The following is an 18,870-nucleotide window of genomic DNA, read 5'->3' on the forward strand; positions in this document are numbered from 1 at the left end:
CGCCCGCCAAATCGGACCCAGAGTGGCTACAACTACCAAAACAGCGCCTGAGGGGCACCCAAGTGTGAAAGTCTTGCTGAGGCAACCCGGGCACCATTCCAAAGCACTATCTGTAGTTCCTTCAGGAAATACCCATCTAGTTATTCTTATTATTATTCAGTCCGCACGTAATGCGGCCCGAACCGCTTCACTCACAGACTCCAGTGAGGTGTCATTTCGAAGCCAGCGTCCCCAAGAGGTGTGCTAAGTATTTTTCGCGTCGATCGGATTTGTAGTTTTGGCGCAATTTGCGTTTGAAAATGTTTTTTCCCCTCATTGTAATGCATTTCAATAGGGAAATTTTCCCATAGGTCATAATGGCCGGGTTTCTGAGGCAATTTGAAATGTACCTGCCACTTGCCACCTGGCTGATTAGCTCATTGATATGCGCAGTCAGGCCCAGTTACTATGCCAACGCCTGCGAACTGTACATGACCACACCAGCACAGTTTTTTTTGCCAGATAATATCAGCTCTTAAAGTGATAGCACAGCACAATTTCAAAGCACTATCTGTAGTCTTATTATAATTATTGCCCCGCTCACCAAATCGGACCCAGAGTGGCGCCGCCCGCCAAATCGGACCCAGAGTGGCGCCGCCCGCCAAATCGGACCCAGAGTGGCGCCGCCCGCCAAATCGGACCCAGAGTGGCGCCGAACGCCAAATCGGACCCAGTGTGGCGCCGCCCGCCAAATCGGACCCAGTGTGGCGCCGCCCGCCAAATCGGACCCAGAGTGGCGCCGCCCGCAAAATCGGACCCAGAGTGGCGCCGCCCGCCAAATCGGACCCAGAGTGGCGCCGCCCGCCAAATCGGACCCAGAGTGGCGCCGCCCGCCAAATCGGACCCAGAGTGGCGCCGCCCGCCAAATTGGACCCAGAGTGGCGCCGAACGCCAAATCGGACCCAGTGTGGCGCCGCCCGCCAAATCGGACCCAGTGTGGCGCCGCCCGCCAAATCGGACCCAGAGTGGCGCCGCCTGCAAAATCGGACCCAGAGTGGCGCCGCCCGCCAAATTGGACCCAGAGTGGCGCCGCCCGCCAAATCGCACCCAGAGTGGCGCCGCCCGCCAAATCGGACCCAGAGTGGCGCCGGCCGCCAAATCGGACCCAGAGTGGCGCCGAACGCCAAATCGGACCCAGAGTGGCGCCGCCCGCCAAATCGGACCCAGAGTGGCGCCGGCCGCCAAATCGGACCCAGAGTGGCGCCGAACGCCAAATCGGACCCAGAGTGGCGCCGCCCGCCAAATGGGACCCAGAGTGGCGCCGCCTGCCAAATCGGACCCCGAGTGGCGCCGCCCGCCAAATCGGACCCAGAGTGGCTACAACTACCAAACCAGCGCCTGAGGGGCACCCAAGTGTGAAAGTCTTGCTGGGGCAACCCGGGCACCATTCCAAAGCACTATCTGTAGTTCCTTCAGGAAATACCCATCTAGTTATTATTATTAGGCTTTTTTCCGCAATTAATGCGGCCCGAACCGCTGAACGCACAGACTCCAGTGAGGTGTCATTTCGAAGCCAGCGTCCACGAGAGGTGTGCTAACTATTTTTCGTGTCGATCGGATTTGTAGTTTTGGCGCAATTTGCGTTTGAAAATTGTTTTCCCCTCATTGGAAAGCATTGTCTTAATGCGTTTCAATAGGGAAATTTCCTCATAGGGTATAATGGCCTGGTTTCTGAGGCAAGTTCAACATAACTGTCAACTGCCACCTGGCTGATTAGCTCATTGATATGTGCAGTCAGACTCAGTTACTATGCCAACGCCTACGAACTCTACCAAGACACAGTTTTGCCAGATAATATCAACTCTTAAATTGACCCGCCCACCAAATCGGATCCCGAGGTGCGCAGCCCACCAAATCGGACCCCTAGTGGCCTCGCCCACCAAATCGGACCCAGAGTGACCCCGCCCACCAAATCGGACCCCAAGTGGCCCCGCCCACCAAATTGGACCCGAAGTGACTCCGCCCACCAAATCGGACCCAGAGTGGCGCCGCCCGCCAAATCGGACCCAGAGTGGCGCCGCCCGCCAAATCGGACCCAGAGTGGCGCCGCCCACCAAATCGGACCCAGAGTGGCGCCGCCCGCCAAATCGGACCCAGAGTGGTGCCGCCCGCCAAATCGGACCCAGAGTGGCACCGCCCGCCAAATCGGACTGAGTGGCGCCGCCCGCCAAATCGGACCCAGAGTGGCACCGCCCGCCAAATCGGACCCAGAGTGGCGCCGCCCGCCAAATCGGACCCAGAGTGGCGCCGCCCGCCAAATCGGACCCAGAGTGGCGCCGCCCGCCAAATCGGACCCAGAGTGGCGCCGCCCGCCAAATCGGACCCAGAGTGGCGCCGCCAGCCAAATCGGACCCAGAGTGGCGCCGCCAGCCAAATCGGACCCAGAGTGGCACCGCCTGCCAAATCGGACCCAGAGTGGCGCCGCCTGCCAAATCGGACCCCGAGTGGCGCCGCCCGCCAAATCGGACCCAGAGTGGCTACAACTACCAAACCAGCGCCTGAGGGGCACCCAAGTGTGAAAGTCTTGCTGGGGCAACAGAGTGGCGCCGCCCGCCAAATCGGACCCAGAGTGGCGCCGCCCGCCAAATCGGACCCAGAGTGACCCCGCCCACCAAATCGGACCCAGAGTGACCCCGCCTGCCAAATCGAACCCAGAGTGACCGCGCCCGCCAAATCGGACCCTGGGTGGCGCCGCCCGCCAATTTGGACCCAGAGTGGCACCGCCCGCCAAATCGGACAGAGTGGCACCGCCCACCAAATCGGACCCAGGGTGGCGCCACCCGCCAAATCGGACCCAGAGTGGCGCCGCCCGCCAAATCGGACCCAGAGTGGCGCCGCCCACTAAATTGGACCCTGAGGTGCACCGCCCACTAAATCGGACCCAGAGGGACCCCGCCCACCAAATCGGACCCAGAGTGGCCCCGCCCACCTAATCGGACCCTGAGGTGCCCCGCCCACTAAATCGGACCCAAAGTGACCCCGCCCACCAAATCGGTCCCAGAGTGGCCCCGCCCACCTAATCGGTCCCTGAGGTGCCCAGCCCACCAAATCGGACCCAAAGTGACCCCGCCCACCAAATCGGACCCAGAGTGGCCCCGCCCACCTAATCGGTCCCTGAGGTGCCCAGCCCACCAAATCGGACCCAGAGTGACCCCGCCCACCAAATCGGACCCAGAGTGACCCCGCCCACCAAATCGGACCCAGAGTGACCCCGCCCACCAAATCGGACCCAGAGTTACCCCGCCCACTAAATTGGACCCTGAGTGACCCCGCCCACCAAATCGGACCCAGAGTGACCCGGGCCACCAAATCGGACCCAGAGTGACCCCGCCCACCAAATCGGACCCAGAGTGACCCCGCCCACCAAATCGGACCCAGAGTGACCCCGCCCACCAAATCGGACCCAGAGTGACCCCGCCCACCAAATCGGACCCAAAGTGACCCGGCCCACCAATTCAAACCCTGAGTGACCCCACCCACCAAATCGGACCCTGAGTGACCCCGCCCACCAAATCGGACCCTGAGTGACCCCGCCCACCAAATCGGACCCTGAGTGACCCCGCCCACCAATTTGGTTCCTGAGTGACCCCGCCCACCAAATTGGTCCCTGACGTGCCCCGCCCACCAAATCGGACCCAGAGTGGCTCCACCCACCAAATCGGTCCCAGAGTGACCCCGCCCACCAAATCGGACCCAGAGTGGCTCCGCCCACCAAATCGGACCCAGAGTGACCCCGCCCACCTAATCGGTCCCTGAGGTGCCCCGCCCACCAAATCGGACCCAGAGTGGCTCCGCCCACCAAATCGGACCGAGTGACCCCGCCCACCAAATTGGACCCTGAGTGACCCCGCCCACCTAATCGGTCCCTGAGGTGCCCCGCCCACCAAATCGGTCCCTGAGGTGCCCCGCCCACCAAATCGGACCCAGAGTGGCTCCGACCACCAAATCGGACCCAGAGTGACCCCGCCCACCAAATTGGACCCAGTGACCCAGCCCACCAAATCGGACCCAGTGACCCGGCCCACCAAATCGAACCCAGAGTGACCCTGTCCACCAAATCGGACCCTGAGTGACCCCCTCCACCAAATCTGACCCTGAGTGACCCCATCCACCAAATCGGACCCTGAGTGACCCCATCCACCAAATTGGACCCTGAGTGACCCCGTCCACCAAATCGGACCCTGAGTGACCCCGTCCACCAAATCGGTCCCTGAGGTGCCCCGCCCACCAAATCGGACCCAGAGTGGCTCCGCCCACCAAATTGGTCCCAGAGTGACCCCCGCCCACCAAATCGGACCCAAAGTGACCCCGCCCACCAAATCAGACCCAGAGTGGCCTCAACCCTGAGGAGCTACAACTACCAAACCAGCGCCTGAGGGGCACCCAAGTGTGAAAGTCTTGCAGGGGCAGCCCGGGCACCATTCCAAAGCACTATCTGTAGTTCCTTCAGGAAATACCCATCTAGTTGTTAATATTATCTCACTCCAAAATATCAGTTTTATTTGTAGCAATTAAAGAGAAGGTGCCATAAAATATGCTTCAACAATTTAAAAAAAAATGAAAAATATATAGTTTTTAATTGAGTAAAATATGAAATAATATCAAAATGTTTGATATTTCTAATTTTAAACACTAGAGGGAGCAGTTACTGAAATTTGCCGTGAAAACCTAGTATAGTGCAAGCTCATGTTAGGACAGCAGTAAATGTGGGTCTGGTCACGTGTGTGATGTCTCCTCTCCTCCTATTCTGGGTGATTGCAACAGGATGAGAAAGGATGAAGTTTAGGATTACAGTGCAGCAGAGTCTGTGAGTAGCTGGAGGGGACGGTGTGTGTGGGGGAGGTGTCTCTCAGAGGCCGCACAATCCTACAGCAACAGAAGCTCGGTGCAGACCCTTGATAGACAGCGCTCGGTGCCATGCAGAGCCCCCCTGACAGACAAAGCATGGCGCCGTTCAGCCCCCCGACAGACAGCGCTCGGTGCCATGCAGAGCCCCCGACAGAGCATTGTGCCGTTCAGCCCCCCCAGCAGGAAATATGTTTTCTCTTCGTCTTTCATGGAGCTGAAATCTGGGAAGAGATCGGAGAGTCTCCTGAAGGGAGTGTCCTTCACTGCTGAGTATTTGGTGCAGTGTAGCAGGAATCACCACAGCCTGCAGTCAGCAGAGGAGACAGGACGCCTCACAGCTAGCAGCCTGTGGGGTCACATGGTAGGGGCGGGGCTACAGGGAGGGGCGGAGCCAGAGTCAGCCAGGAAGAAGGAAAGAGGGAAGAAAGAAGTGAGAGGGAAGATGGGAGACAGGAGGTAAGAAAGAGAGAGACATGAGGTAAATCTGAATGTCGGTGGGATTGTGCTCTGTGATATCATATCTATAACATTAATGATTTTTTGGACCGCACGATGCAGAATTATGTGAACAGCAGTTTTCAAGCAAAGCAGAATTAGATTAGTAAAGAGGAAACAGTGACGACAATAAAAATTAACTTTTATTTAGGTTTATAAGATTTCAAATGTAGAAATAATTAACATGCACCCACATTCTGACCATATATTGGGACACTGCTGTATATGAGTAGTTATTACGTTTTATACAGCTGTCGCCCACTAGAGTCCCGATCGCAATACTGTAGGGAAGGCTGTAATAATATAACATTGTTATTGGTTCTCTGGCCAATGTCCCTGTTATAATAAAGGCCAGGACTAATTAATATCCATTTGTAGATAAGGGATGAATAGAGAATTACTCTGGACACTATACACAAAACGTGAGTGTTAGGTTTCTGGTTTGTTTGTAACTTTTTACTGAATGTCATTTGTTATCTACTTTTGGTATTTATTAAGCATTGGGACTGTTCTCATTATATTAGACGCCATGTAATAAGTTCTGTCTTCTGTTCTGAAACAAGTCCATGTGCTAAGCCTTGTTGTGTGGAGAAGTGATGGGGTCACTGAAGGCTCGGTGGTTATTTGTCAGCTTGAGTTATACCTTAGTGTTGTAATCCTATTAGTCAGAATGGGCGTTCTGGTCGTGGTCACATCCACAGGTCACACCAACTTCAAGGAGGGTGATCCTGACAATGACCTGACATATAAGGCTACGTTCACATTTGCGTTGTGCGCCGCAGCGTCGTCGCCGCAACAAAACGCATGCGTCGTGCGGCCCTATCTTTAACATTGGGGCCGCATGGCGCCGCATGTACATGCGTTTTGGTGCGTTGTACGCCGCATGCGGCGTTAGGGCGCACCTGTCAGGGCGCGGCAAACGCAACATGTTGCATTTTTTTTGCGGCGCTGACTTTTTAAAAAACGCATGCGTCGTGTTTGCGTCGTCGATGCGCTTTTTTTCCTATTCACTTGTATTGACAACGCAGACAACGCAAGTACTTGCGTCGTGGTGCGTTGTACGACGCATGCGTTTCCAATAAAAAATGCAAAACATTGTATAGACTTTGGGGGGGCGCATGCGGCGCAAAACGCTGCGTTTTTTGTTCAAAACGCAACTGCGTTTTTGTTTGCGTTGTGCGTTGCGGCGACGACGCTGCGGCGCACAACGCAAATGTGAACGTAGCCTTAGAGCGGAATATCTGGAGACCGTACTGAAATGCATGTAAATATAAAAAAGGGCCAGATAATTCCTCTAACATCACATTTATATCACAAGCGAGCACCGTAAAAAAAGAAAACAAATTGTGAAATTGCTTCTGACTCCACTAAAAAAAAAATTAGCATGTACCCCCAAAATACAACTGTTACATATACATGTTCCTTGTACATTTATTTATTCAGGACTTCTTACCAGATGCGATACTCAAAGGAAAATATCACAATAGTTCCTGTAAAAAAATGTAATGGTTTATTGGATTGTCCACATAATAATAATAATAATAATAATAATCTTTATTTATATAGCGCCAACATATTCCGCAGCGCTTTACAGTTTAACAGTTTCAAACAACAGTCATAGATAACAATGTTAACAATACAGTAATAAAGCAAAATAAGACGACCCTGCTCGTGAGAGCTTACAATCTACAATGAGGTGGGGAGATACAAAGTACAGGTGTGTATTTACAATGATGTATTTACAATGATGGTCCAGCCATCTTCAGGGGGTGGGGGATAGATGGAGATAGTGAATGGGCTACACACACACAAACATAAAATGACTGATTAGGGAACGTGATAGGCCGCTCTGAACAAATGAGTTTTGAGTGAGCGCCTAAAGCTATGCAAGTTGTGGATGGTCCTAATATCTTGGGGTAGAGCATTCCAGAGGATTGGCGCAGCACGGGAGAAGTCTTGGAGTCGGGAGTGGGAGGTACGGATTAGTGCAGAGGTTAGTCGAAAGTCGTTTGCAGAGCGCAGCGGTCGGCTAGGCCGATAGACAGAAATGAGAGAGGAGATGTAAGGGGGTGCCGCACTGTGGAGAGCTTTGTGGGTGAGAACAAGTACTTTGAATTGTATCCTGTAATGAATGGGCAGCCAGTGTAATGACTGGCGAAGAGCGGACACGTCCGAGTAACGATTAGCCAGATGGACGACCCTGGCTGCCGCATTAAAGATGGACTGGAGAGGGGAAAGTCGCGTGAGGGGGATGGCCAATTAAAAGAGAGTTGCAGTAGTCCAGGCGGGAGTGGATTAGGGCGACAGTGAGAGTTTTTGTTGTCTCCATAGTGAGAAAAGGGCGGATTCTAGAGATGTTCTTTAAGGCCCCGTCTCACATAGCGAGATCGCTAGCGAGATCGCTGCTGAGTCACAAGTTTTGTGACGCAACAGCGACCTCCATAGCGATCTCGCTATGTGTGACACGTACCAGCGATCAGGCCCCTGCTGCGAGATCGCTGGTCGTGTCGGAATGGCCTGGACCTTTTTTTGGTCGTTGAGGCCCCGCTGACATCGCTGAATCGGTGTGTGTGACACCGATCCAGCGATGTCTTCACTGGTAACCAGGGTAAACATCGGGTTACTAAGCGCAGGGCCGCGCTTAGTAACCCGATGTTTACCCTGGTTACCAGCGTAAATGTAAAAAAAACAAAACAATACATACTCGCCTTCTGATGTCCGTCAGGTCCCTTGCCGTCTGCTTCCTGCTCTCACTGACTGCCGGCCGTACAGTGAGAAGTGAGAGCACAGCAGTGACGTCACCGCTGCGCTCTGCTCTCGCTGTACGGCCGGATCTCAGTCAGAGCAGGAAGCAGACGGCAAGGGACCTGGACACCGAAAGGCGAGTATGTAGTGTTTGTTTTTTTTGGTAACCAGGGTAAACATCGGGTTACTAAGCGCGGCCCTGCGCTTAGTAACCCAATGTTTACCCTGGTTACCCGGGTGCTGCAGGGGGACTTCGGCATCGTTGAAGACAGTTTCAACGATGCCGAAGTCGTTCCCCTGATCGTTGGTCGCTGGAGAGAGCTGTCTGTGTGACAGCTCCCCAGCGACCACACAACGACTTACCAACGATCACGGCCAGGTCGTATCGCTGGTCGTGATCGTTGGTAAATCGCTTAGTGAGACGGGGCCTTTAGGTGTAAGCGGCATGAGCGGGCAAGAGATTGTATGTGGGAGGTGAAGGAGAGATCGGAGTCAAACATGACACCCAGACAGCGTGCCTGCTGCCTAGGTGTTATTATGGTGCCACCCACGGAGAGGGAAATGTCAGATTTAGGGAGGTTAGTAGAAGGCGGGAGAAGAAGAAGTTCAGTTTTGGAGAGGTTGAGCTTCAGATAGAGAGCGGACATGATGTTAGAGACTGCAGACAGACAGTCAGTGGCGTTCTGTAGTACAGCGGGGGTAAGGTCAGGGGCTGACGTGTATAGTTGTGTGTCATCAGCGTAAAGATGGTACTGAAAGCCAAATCTGCTGATGGTCTGTCCAATTGGGGCCGTGTAGAGGGAGAAGAGAAGGGGGCCAAGGACTCAGCCCTGAGGTACCCCGACAGTGAGAGGAAGAGGAGATGAAGTGGAGCCGGAGAACAGAACACTGAAGGAGCGTTCAGAAAGATAGGAAGAGAACCAGGAGAGAGCAGTGTCCTTAATGCCTAGTGACTGGAGCCTAGAGAGTAGGAGAGGGTGGTCAACAGTGTCGAAAGCTGCAGAAAGATCGAGGAGAATGAGCAGAGAGTGGTCACCGTTACATTTTGCTGTCAGAAGGTCATTGGTCACCTTGATGAGTGCAGTTTCTGTTGAATGTAGGGGGCGGAACCCGGACTGTGAAGGGTCTAGGAGGGAATGAGTGGAGAGGTAACGGGTAAGGCGGGAGTAGACTAGGCGCTCCAGGAGTTTTGAGATGAAGGGTAGATTGGAGACCGGTCTGTAGTTGTTTGCGCATGATGGGTCAAGGGTGGGTTTTTTAGTAATGGAGTAATGATAGAGTGTTATGTAGGGATGTTTTTTGGCAGCAGGGACTTAGAAAATGATCCAAGTTAAGCGGAAGATGGATGGTGCGAAATACAGGGATATTCTTGAGCAAAATCTGTTTGTCAGTGATTTGATACTGGTGATATAGGAGGTGGTGATGTCGGCATCGGTTAGTGGCGCAGGTGTCACACGAGCTTGTAGTACAAGCGTCCATCTAGAACATTCCATGCGAGTTTACCTTCTGTGTGTGACTTTTAAATTATTATTTCACAGTTTTGAAATTCAGGCAAAAACCTGAAGAATAATCCTGAAGCCATAATGGAGAAAGATGAAAACATTGTGTGGGGAGATGAGAGGTGCAAAGAGGAAGCTCCTACAGGTAATCACCCCAATGAGGAGTTACAACTAAATAAATAAGTCACATTCTCCTCATTCACCGAACCGGACAGATCTTGGCTATAGGTTTTATGTCATGTGTTCTTTCAGTTTGTTTTGCCATAGATTCCCTCATTAACCGAAAATGCAGTTTATATATGACTGACAATGTGATAGCGCTGTGTGTGATAACATCGGCTGTGCATCTACAACATGGATTTAAAGGCTTTTTCCCACAAAGTACACCTTAATTAATAGATCTTGGAATAATAATAACTTTCACAATTGGATGTCTTAAAAAATTATTATTATTATTTATTTATATAGCACCACTGATTCCATGGTGCTGTACATGAGAATGGGTTACATACAAATTACAGATATCGCTTACAGTAAGCAAACTAACAATTACAGGCTGATACAGAGGGGCGAGGACCCTGCCCTTGCGGGCTTACATTCTACAGGATGGTGGGGATGGAGACAATAGGTTGAGGGTTGTAGGAGCTCCGGCATTGGTGAAGTGGTAGCTTCGGTAGTGGTGAGGAGGCAGCAAGGTCAGTGCAGGCTGTAGGCTTTCCTGAAGAGGTGGGAATTTCAGGTTCCGTCTGAAGGATCCGAATGTGGTTGATAGTCGAATGTGCTGGGGCAAAGAATTCCAGAGGATGGGGGATATTCTGGAGAAGTCCTGGAGACGGTTGGGTGAGGAGTGGATAAGTGTGGAGGAGAGAAGGAGGTCTTGGGAGGACCGGAGATTGCGTGAGGGAAGATATCGGGAGATTAGTTCAGAGATACATGGAGGAGACAGGTTATGGATGGCTTTGTAGGTCAGTATTAGTAGTTTGAACTGGATACGCTGAGGGAATGGGAGCCAGTGAAGAGATTTGCAGAGGGGGGAAGCGGAGGAGTAGCAAGGGGAGAGATGAATTAGTCGGGCAGCAGAGTTAAGGATGGACTGGAGAGGTGCAAGGGTGTTAGCAGGGAGGCCACAGAAATGGATGTTGCAGTAGTCGAGGCGGGAGATGATGAGGGCATGCACAAGCATTTTAGTAGATTGACGGTTGAGGAAAGGACGGATTCTGGAGATATTTTTGAGTTGGAGGCGACAGGAGGTGGAAAGAGCTTAGATGTGCGGTTTGAAGGACAGGGCAGAGTCAAGGGTTAGTTATTAAAAAATAACTAAAAGGTACTTTGTTCGTGGGACAACCCCTTTAAGAATAGATTGAGATAGTAGATCATCATCAATGACACATCTACTATATAATTGTCTAAGGGTCACTTCTGTCTTTCTGTCTGTCATGGATATTCATTGGTCGCGGCCTCTGTCATGGAATCCAAGTCGCTGATTGGTCGTGGCAAAACGCCCATGACCAATCAGCGACGCGCACAGTCCGGAAGAAAATGGCCGCTCCTTACTCCCCGCACTCACTGCCCAGCGCCCGCATACACCCCTCCGGTCACCGCTCACACAGGGTTAATGACGGCGGTAACGGACCACGTTATGCCGCGGGTAACGCACTCCGTTACCGCTGCTATTAACCCTGTGTGACCACGTTTTTTACTATTGATGCAGCCTATGCAGCGTCAATAGTAAAAACATCTAATGTCAAAAATAATAATAATAAAAAAAAATGATTATATACTCACCTACGCCGCCTTTCCCGCTCCTCGGGATGCAAGCGGAACGTTCCGGTGGCATGGATGGTATGGCAGAAGGACCTGCCATGATGTCACGGTCATGTGACCGCGACGTCATCACAAGTCCTGCGCGCCTGCGCGGAAAGGACCTGCCGTGACGTCACTGTCATGTGACCACTACACGGTCATGTGACCGTGATGTCATCACAGGTCCTGCGCGACAAGGACCTGCCGTGACGTCACGGTCACGTGACCGCGACACGGTCACGTGACCGCGACACGGTCACGTGACCGCTACGTCATCACACCCTGGGACCGGAAGCTGTCGCCTGCACCCCACACAGGCGACAGAGCTACAACGCGCCTGCGGAAGGTGAGTATATGTTTATTTTTTATTTTTTTAACCTGTGTCATACGTGGCTGGGCAATATACTACGTAGCTGGGCAATATACTACATGACTGGCCAATATACTACGTGGCTTTGTGCTGTATACTACATCACTGGGCAATATACTACGTAACTGGGCAATATACTATGTGGCAATGTGCTGTATACTACGTCACTTGGCAATATACAATGTAACTGGGCAATATACTACGTAACTGGGCAATATACTATGTGGCTGGGCAATATACTACATGGGCTGTGCAATATACTACGTGGCTCTGTGCTGTATACTACGTCACTAGGCAATGTACTACATAACTGGGCAATATACTATGTGGTTCTGTGCTGTATACTACGTCACTGGGCAATATACAATGTAACTGGGCAATATACTACGTCACTGGGCAATATACTATGTGGCTGGGCAATATACTACGTGGCTGGGCAATACACTACGTGGACATACATATTCTAGAATACCCGATGCGTTAGAATCGGGCCACCATCTAGTAACAAATATCATGGTAAATGGTATCTCGTTTAGTGTTTTATATAATATCCATCATGACTCTGGTTATTTAAATATAACCTAAGTAACATATTTGATATACTGAACCAGACAGAGCATAAAATAAACAAATAAAAATGTTTTAAAGTTAATTGCCTAATAGTCACAGCCAGGAGTGAAATTAAAAAAAATGCCTGGGCTTATCCAACCATATAATTGCACTAATGCCATGACTTCCTAATAGACACCGTACGGCTCCACCCCTCTTTAAGGAGCTGCCTGCTGTCTCCCAAATCCTCCTTAGCCATAATTGTTTGACTTAGAATTAATCTATTCTCTGTGGGGAGAGAGAAGAAAGATAGTCAAATATCATCAATCAGTGCTCGTTACAAGCCAATATCTGCTTGTGTAAATGGACCCTTAAAAAGAACCGGAAGGCTACAAAAACACTCCCTGCAGATATAGTGATCTGAGGGTAAATATTTAAATCATGTTCAGCTTTTTACTGGAAGAGTTGCTGTAAGTTATATTTTCTCTGTAGCCACTTCCTTCCAGTCATTGAGGCAGTGCAGAGAGCTGTAAGGCCAGGTGCACACGTTGCGGTTTTTGCTGCGGATCCGCAGCAGTTTTCCATGCAGTGTACAGTACCATGTTAACCTATGGAAAACAAAAACCGCTGTGCACATGCTGCGGAAAAAAACGCGCGGAAACGCTGCTGTTTATTTTCCGCAGCATGTCAATTCCTTGTGCGGAATCCGCAGCGATTTTACACCTGCTCCATATTAAAAAACCGCAGGTGTAAAACCGCAGAAGAATCCGCACAAAAAACGCGGAAAATCCGCAGCAAAAATGCAGTGTTTTTGCCCTGCGGATTTATCAAAATCAGTGCGGAAAAATCCGCACACCAGTCCGCAGCGTGTGCACATACCCTAACAGTCACTGCTCAGAGAGGGATGATTGCTACAACCGTCTATTTCCCCTGAAGACTGAAAGCGAGCGGCTGCAGGAAGAATATGACTGATTGATGATATAGGAACTTGATTGGGGCTTACCGTATTTTTCGGACTATAGGACGCACCGGACTATAAGGCGCACCCAGGTTTTAGAGGTGGAAAATAGGGAAAAAAATATTTGAAGCAAAAAAAATGTGGTAAAATATTTAATAACATAAATAACATACTATTATATGTGGTGTTATTATATATAATAGTATGTTATTATGTTGGAAGCTGCGGGACCAGTGTGGTGTCTGAAGTACGATATGAAGACGCTGGAGGGTGAGTATAAGGGCTCATTTCCACATGCGAGGCACACGTCCGTATCTCGCATGTGGAAACCAAGCTCTGGCGCCGGCACTTTGGAGCGGAGCTGTGCAGCTCCATGTGTTCCTATGCGGCCGCACGCTCCGCTCTGGAGTGCCGGCTCCACAGCTTGGTTTCCACATGCGAGATACGGACGTGTGCCTCGCATGTGGAAATGAGCCCTAAGAATGGGTGCACAGGGCTTATAGTGAAAGCACCACTCCAGCACTGCAAAATAACACTGGAGTGCTGCTTTAAAATCCCATGGGAGAACTATAACTCCCAGCATGTCCTGCAGATCATGCTGGGAGTTATAGTTCACCAAAGGAGTGGCAGAGTGCTTTATTGTGTTTTGTAAAGACTGACCTCTTAATTGTGGCAGCCAGCCTGTGGTGAGGTAAAAGCTGGAGCATCCCATGGCTGCACACACAGAGCCCTCCCTGTTGTTGTTGCCTTTCCACAGCGCAGGACATAAGAGGAAGCTGCAGATTCTAGGTGGGAGTCTGAAGGACCTGTGATGATGTCAGAAGAGGGAGGGCTCTGAGCTGCCATGTGATGCTCCAGCCCGCCCACTTCTGACATCACACAGGTCCTCCCTGTGCACCAGACAGCTCAGCATCCAGCACAGGCAGGTAGACAGCGATCTCCTGGCCCCTGCTGCTGCCTCCTCCTCCCCCGGACACACAGATTCTCCCCAGAATCAGTGCTGGGGAAACTGTGTGTCCCTGCTTAAGTGCAGTATTCATTTGCTGCTCCTGGCTCACAGCTCAGCTGATCGGTGGGCGGGGAGCCGCTAATGAATATTCACTGCACTTAATCATCGGGGCCATGTGGTTTCCACAGCAGCTGATTCCGGGCAGCGGGGACAACCTGAAGTGGGATAACAGTGCGATCCCACTCGCTGCTGCCCCCCTCTCCACATGCTATCTCCATACTATAAGACGCACCCACACTTTCCTCCCAAATTTGGAGGAAAAAAAGTGCGTCTTATAGTCGGAAAAATACTGTATTAGCTTTCTTTTGATGTAGCAATGATGGTTTGTTTCCGTTCTCTCATGCATGTATTATTATTGCAGATTTTTTATTTTCAGAAGGAATTCACTGCCGACAATAAGTTTTATTTTTTATAAAATATGCGATCAATGATAAACGTTTATTTTTTGACGTTTGACATTTGTACTGGGCAATGATTGGGAAGGAACATTACAATTGATTATTTGTTCAATCATCACATCATGTAAATGACACTTTAATTAGTTATTCATAGTACGCTGTACATACCTTACAGATTGCATGGAATTTTTTACTTTTTCTTACATTTTTAATTTTCATATTTAGATGAATATAATTTTTACGTTTATTTTGTTAAAAAAATAAATCAGTTTTATTCTTGGCAGATGAATATACCAGCAGCTCCGAAGGACATCTGATATATCCAGATTATAAAGCAGATGATTGTAGCATCAAACAAGATGCATATGAAGATCATGGCAATATCTCAGATACACCCTCAGCCCTTTATAGCAAAAAACTCTCTTATATTTCATCACAGACTGTTAAGCAAAATAAAAGTCATAGAAGAAATGTGGAAGATCAAAGAGCGCCCTCAATAAAAGAGCCTATTTCATGCTCAGAATTTAAGAAATGTTTTATAGATAAATCAAAACTTGCTGAACATAGGAGATCTCACATAGGAGTAAAGCCATTATCATGTTCAGAATGTGGGAAATGTTTTGCTTACAAATCAAGACTTGTTCTACATGAGAGATCCCACACTGGAGAGAAGCCATTTTCATGTTCAGAATGTGGGAAAAGTTTTATTAACAAATCTCATCTTATTACACATGAGAGACTTCACACAGGAGAGAAGCCATTTTCATGTTCAGAATGTGATAAATGTTTTGCATTTAAATCAAATCTTGTTGTGCATGAGAGATCACATACAGGAGAGAAGCCATTTCAATGTTCAGAATGTGAGAAATGTTTTACTAAGAAATCTCATCTTATTATACATGAAAGAATTCACACAGGAGAGAAGCCATTTTCATGTCCAGAATGTGAGAAATGTTTTACAGATAAATCAATTCTTGTTACACATCAGAGAATTCACAAAGAAGAGAAGACATTTTCATGTTCAGAATGTGAGAAATGTTTTACATATAAATCAAATCTTGTTACCCATCAGAGAATTCATACAGGAGAGAAGCCATTTTCATGTTCAGAATGTGGGAAATGTTTTACTAAGAAAAATCATCTTGTTTTACATGAGAAAATTCACACAGGAGAGAAACCATTTTTATGTTCAGAATGTGGAAAATGTTTTACAGATAAATCACATCTTGCTACACATCAGAAAATTCACACAGGAGAGAAGCCATATTCATGTTCAGAATGTGAGAAATGTTTTACAAATAAATCAAATCTTGTTAAACATAAGGGTATTCACACAGGCGAGAAGCTATTTTCATGCTCAGAATGTGAGAAATGTTTTACAGATAAATCATCTCTTGTTACACATCAGAAAAATCACACAGGAGAGAAGCCATTTCCATGTTCAAAATGTGAGAAATGTTTTACTAAAAAATCTATTCTTACTGTACATGAGAGAATTCACACAGGAGAGAAGCCTTTTTCTTGCTCAGAATGTGGGAAATGTTTTACAGACAAATCATCTCTGGTTACCCATGAGAGAACTCACACAGGAGAGAAGCCATTTTCATGCTCAGAATGTGGGAAATGGTTTACTATGAAATCACAACTTGTTAGACATGAGAGAATTCACACTGGAGAGAAGCCATTCTCATGCTCAGAATGTGGGAAATTTTTCACAGATAAATCATCTCTTGTTACACATCAAAGAATTCATACAGGAGAGAAGCCATTTTCATGTTCAGAATGTGGGAAATGTTTTACTAAGAAATCACAACTTGTTATACATCAGAGAACTCACAGTGGGAAGACACCACTTTAACGCCTTAGTGAACTAGCAAAATGTTTCAAATCTGACATGTTACTTTTTGTGGTAATAACAATGGAATTTTTCTACATATCCCAGTTATTCGAGTTTTTTTCCCGACACATTGTACTTTATGTTAGTAATACATTTAAATCAATGTTTTGCCTTCTAGAAATTTGACCAAAAAAATGAAAAATTAAACATAATTATACTTATACTGAATATGTATACCTGCACACCACATACTTATACTAGACAAACATAAATAAGTAACATTTACCTTGTTTCTACTATGTTAGCATAATTCTTTCCTTAGTCAGAAGGGTTAAAAGGTTAGTAGAAAGTTTTTATTATTTTCAAAGTGTATATAGGAACCTATTCATTTGTGAAGTGATTTTGAGGGGCCTATATATTGGAAATTCCACTGATGGAATATCATTTTAAAAATTGCACCCACAAAGTATACGAAACAGCTTTCAGGAAGTTTAACCCTTTAGGTGCTTCATAAGAACGTAAAATGAAATTACTGGAATTAAAAATTGTGGGTTTTCATACTGTGTAGGAGGGCAGTGTTAGAACATCATACTGTGGGATCCAGCATAAGTTGTTGGTGGGCTGTGGGGGACACCACCATCCTGTGTGTGGTGAGAGTCTTCATTTTCTTTGTGGGAGGCTGTAGGGACTACAATCATACTGTATAGGGACCACCATCAAATTTTTGGGGGCCTGTATCATAGCATGTGAGGGGGTTGAGGAGACAACCATTATACTGTGCATGAGAGGCTGTGGGGTTTATGTCAACATATTTTGTGACCCATAAAGTTTTCAAATAACTAAAGCAATTGTTACCATCCACCTCTTGTGTCTCCCCTTTTCCTCATAGTTTGTAAGCTTGCGAGCAGGGCCCTCATTCCTCCTGGTATCTATTTTGAACTGTGATTTCTGTTATGCTGTAAGGTCTATTGTCTGTACAAGTCCCCTCTATAAGTTGTAAAGCGCTGCGGAATATGTTGGCGCTATATAAATAAAAATTATTATTATTATTATTATTTTTCAGAAACCGATCACAAACTAATACAGTTATATGAAAAAGTTTGGGCACCCCTATTAATCTTAAGCTTAATGTTTTATAAAAATTGTTTTTTTTGCAACGGCTATTTCAGTTTTCATATATCTAATAACTGTTGGACACAGTAATGTTTCTGCCTTGAAATGAGGTTTATTGTACTAACAGAAAATGTGCAATCTGCATTCAAACAAAATTTGACAGGTGCATAAGTATGGGCACCCTTATCATTTTCTTGTTTTAAATACTCCTACCTACTTTTTACTGACTTACTAAAGCACTTTTTTTGGTTTTGTAACCTCATTGAGCTTTGAACTTCATAGCCAGGTGTATGCAATCATGAGAAAAGCTACTTAAAGTGGCCACTTGCAAGTTGTTCTCCTGTTTGAATCTCCTCTGAAGAGTGGCATCGTGGGCTCCTCAAAACAACTGTCAAATGATCTGAAAACAAAGATTATTCAACATAGTTGTTCAGGGGAAGGATAAAAAAGCTGTCTAAGAGATTTAACCTGTCAATTTCCACTGTGAGGAACATAGTAAGGAAATGGAAGAACACAGGTACAGTTCTTGTTAAGGCCAGAAGTGGCAGGCCAAGAAAAACATCAGAAAGGCAGAGAAGAATGGTGAGATCAGTCAAGGACAATCCTCAGACCACCTCCAGAGAGCTGCAGCATCAACTTGCTGCAGATGGTGTCACTGTCCATCGGTCAACTATACAACGCACTTTGCACAAGGAGAAGCTGTATGGGAGAGTGATGCGAAAGAAGCCGTTTCTGCAAGCACGCCACAAACAGAGTCGGCTGAGGTATGCAAAAGCACATTTGGAGAAGCCAATTTATTTTTGGAAGAAGGTCCTGTGGACTGATGAAACCAAGATTGAGTTGTTTGGTCATACAAAAATTCGTTATGCATGGCGGCAAAAAAAACACAGCATTCCAAGAAAAACACTTGCTACCCACAGTAAAATTTGGTGGAGGTTCCATCATGCTTTGGGGCTGTGTGGCCAATGCCGTCACTGTGAATCTTGTTAAAGTTGAGGGACGCATGGATTCCTCTCAGTATCAGCAGATTCTTGACAATAATGTTCATGAATCAGTGACAAAGTTGAAGTTATGCAGGGGATGGATCTTTCAACAAGACAATGATCCAAAACACTGCTCCAAATCTACTCAGGCATTCATGCAGAGGAACAATTACACTGTTCTGGAATGGCCATCCCAGTCCCCAGACCTGAATATCATTGAACAT

The 18,870-nt window shown here is 47.8% G+C and overlaps 1 protein-coding gene across 1 annotated transcript in view; it reads left to right on the top strand.

Annotated features, from left to right (window-relative positions):
* Positions 1 to 16,779, top strand: part of LOC143786182 (uncharacterized) — a 113,552-nt gene extending 96,773 nt beyond the window's left edge. The window contains exons 7-8 of the mRNA XM_077275470.1: positions 9,673 to 9,771; positions 14,998 to 16,779. Coding sequence (XP_077131585.1) covers positions 9,673 to 9,771; positions 14,998 to 16,571 — 1,673 coding nt within the window. The 3' untranslated portion in view covers positions 16,572 to 16,779. The remainder of the gene's footprint in view (positions 1 to 9,672; positions 9,772 to 14,997) is intronic.
* Positions 16,780 to 18,870: the final 2,091 nt, after the last annotated feature.

This window comes from Ranitomeya variabilis, chromosome 7 (assembly GCF_051348905.1).
Source record: "Ranitomeya variabilis isolate aRanVar5 chromosome 7, aRanVar5.hap1, whole genome shotgun sequence".
Taxonomy (NCBI): domain Eukaryota; kingdom Metazoa; phylum Chordata; class Amphibia; order Anura; family Dendrobatidae; genus Ranitomeya; species Ranitomeya variabilis.